The 3,131-nt window shown below is 27.5% G+C and overlaps 1 protein-coding gene across 1 annotated transcript; it reads right to left on the bottom strand.

Annotated features, from left to right (window-relative positions):
• Positions 7 to 3,131, bottom strand: LOC107634120 (alpha carbonic anhydrase 7-like). The gene is made up of 7 exons (XM_016337694.2): positions 2,979 to 3,131; positions 2,645 to 2,862; positions 1,609 to 1,715; positions 1,126 to 1,231; positions 856 to 1,035; positions 386 to 439; positions 7 to 187 (listed from the first exon to the last, which is right to left on the bottom strand). The coding sequence occupies exons 1-7, from the start codon at positions 3,064 to 3,066 to the stop codon at positions 110 to 112; spliced, it is 831 nt and encodes a 276-aa protein (XP_016193180.1). The 5' UTR covers positions 3,067 to 3,131; the 3' UTR covers positions 7 to 109.

Below are 3,131 nucleotides of genomic sequence, written 5' to 3'. Positions count from 1 at the left end.
GTACATATTTTGTATATAGTTAGTGGAAATATATATTTTCCAATATTATTTCATGTAATCTTATGCATATATGATGAATTGCGAGTGGCTCTATCAGAGTTTAATTTTTTCAGTAAGGCGGATATTTATTGAACTGCACTTTGCGATTGTTTGTTGGTTGTATTGGTCTCGCATTCCCACCTGGACCCTGTAACATATGTCCAAATTCCAATAATTATTATTCTATTTTTTCAACAATTTTCTAATTCAATTTACAAGCATGTATTGATTTAGGTGTGCTATATATAAAAGTCAATTATTCGTATAAACTATATACTATAAATTTTGATGTTTATATAACATTTTCAATATTGATTATGAAATTATTTAGGAGTCGAAAACTTACATCATTAACGGCACGATCAAGCAAAAGGATTTGTTCACTTTTAACGCTTCTAGTCTGAACAATTACACCTCCATTAGTAAAACTTCTATTATATATACACACATACATAACTAACCATATAAAACAATACTTAAAACTATATCTTATATAAAATAATTTATAGTAAGAATAAATTATCATTTGTACTTATAAAAGATACAGACATTGATAAATGTACTATATAAAAATAAAATAACAATTATAATCACAGAAGATATCTTAACAGACCAATTTTGTAACTAATATTTGAATACTTTTGGCACATAGAGGTCATATTCTGTGATTATAATTATCGTTTTATTTTTATATGGATATATTTTTTAACGTTTGTATCTTTTATGAGTATAAATAGTAATTTATTCTTTATAATAATAATAAATTAGTTAAAAATTTAAATCATTTTTTCAGTTTAGTCTCTTATTTTTAACGACCTGTTTAAGGACGGTCCAAATAACACCCTCGGTACAAGGAGGAGTAGTCAAGGAACCCATGTATCTGTAATACAATTTTGTGTCATTGCCAGTAATGTCAACCACCCTTGGATCAAATGCACCCACTGATACACTCGCTCCAGCACTTGATCCATTTAGTGCCTCCAAAGGTTCCCTTAGCTACAAAATTGTTAATCACAATTTATAATTTATAATTTAGAATTAACTACTAGGGACAAATAAATTTATTGAACACAAAAATTATTGTACCGATAACAATACTGGGTCTAATTCTGTTCCAATTTCGTAAAGTATTCCAATTACTGCTGTTTGATTATCTGAACTTCCATGCACCAAATGTAGCTCTAGATCGAATCTGCAACAATATACATTTAATTTTACTCATAAGTAATTATTGGAAATAATTAAGGTTCTAAAAGGTTCAATTGAGATTGACCAATTTTTTTTTAATGTTTTTTTAACCGATTTATTGTTTATACGAGTCTATATATAGTGTGAAATTAAAGATTAACACAAAGAAGAAGAAAAATAAATGTGACGATGGAGTAACTTATGTATTAAGATCGGTGAAAACTCAGGTGAAGTCGACTTCACGTGAAGTTGATACTTGAGAGCTGTTAGATGAAAATTTAGTCAAATCATCTAACGGCTCTCAGGTATCAAATTCACGTGAAGTCGACTGCATTTGAGTTTTCACCATCAAGATTACGTATTTGGTATATATGTATGTACCTTTTTCCATTAATGGTGTGTTCAGATGGAATGTGCCAATGTATATTGTCAAGTGTATAAGAGGTTCCATTAATTTGTAGAGAGCTTGTTCGTTGAAGAATGTCCAACTACTCAAACAAATAAAACAACCAATTAGTTGAAAAAGAAAAATATTAATAAGTAGGGAGTCAAATTTTATTTTATTTGCTTAATGATTATTATATGGTGACATTATTATATGATCAAATTTTTTTAGTAATTATGTTCAACTAAATCGATCTAATAATTAAGGATTGCTAACAAAAAATTTTAGTTGAAGAAAAATTAAAAATAAAAGAAAAACATAAAAAAAAAAGATGACAAAAAAAAATATTCGAATTAGTAGTCAAATAATAAACAAAATTATTTTAATATTTTATAACGCTAAGTTTGAATTGAATTTCAAGATGCATTTTTGGAACTAAATAGTAAGACAAAAATAATAATAAATTACCTAAATTAAATAAATCACTTGGCAACATATAACATACATATATATCGTAAACCGAAATTGCTAACATTAATTTGTTCTTTTTCATTTATAAGTAGATCGTAAATGACGATGATTAATCTATAAATACGTTAGTTTAAATCGATTTAAATAATAAAATTGATATGACAAATAATATCATTAAATCGTAATAAATTATATCAATTTTACTATATAAATCGATCCAAAAAATATATATATTTGTAGCCTAATCGCTCATTAGTTTGTGAAAAAATACTTTTCATGTGTTATTAAGTCGTTGTATCCTCTAACGATCTAATAATGTTCTTCCTTACAAGTAATATGGACCTTATGATTCAGTGAAAACTCAGGTGAAGTCGGCTTCACGTGAAGAATCGTTAGATGAAAATTTAGTCAAATCAGTCAAATTATCTAACGGCTCTCAGATATCAACTTCACGTAAAGTCAACTGCACCTGAATTTACTTATTAGTTATTTATATTTAAATTATTTTTAATTAATAAAAAAATATTAATTATTAAAAGAATACATCAAAATGATATTTACCTGTATGGAATGACCCTTATTCTTAAGGGTATTATAATTGGAGGGATTGTAGTTCAAGTTAAGGGGTCCTAGTTTAGCTAGTTGAAGCCTCTTATCTTTCAAATCAATTGGTGATTGCATTCTTCCAGTATTGCATGTTCTCCATTCTGGTTTTATGTTTCCCCAATTAGATGGTCCTCTATCACTATTTTCATCGTAATTAAACTCGGTCTCATCCTCTGTAATTAATTAGTTAAATAAATAAAAACAAATTAACACTATAGAAATCTTGAACTCACAATTAATCAATTAATATATGCATGCATGGTAATTAATATAATAATTAAGTACTTACCAACTTCTTGGGACCTTGCTGGGGAAGACAGCAAAACAAGTGCTGCAAATAGACTGCAAATGAAAACCTTCGCTGAAAACTTTTCCATTTGAAGAACAATTTTTTTTCTCTCCTTTGATGTGTTGTTATGTGGCAATGATCAAGATGTAGCTA

This window comes from Arachis ipaensis, chromosome B03, assembly GCF_000816755.2.
Source record: "Arachis ipaensis cultivar K30076 chromosome B03, Araip1.1, whole genome shotgun sequence".
Classification (NCBI taxonomy): Eukaryota; Viridiplantae; Streptophyta; class Magnoliopsida; order Fabales; family Fabaceae; genus Arachis; species Arachis ipaensis.
The sequence above is the reverse complement of the archived record's forward strand: the minus strand, read 5'-3'. Positions and strand labels throughout refer to the sequence as shown.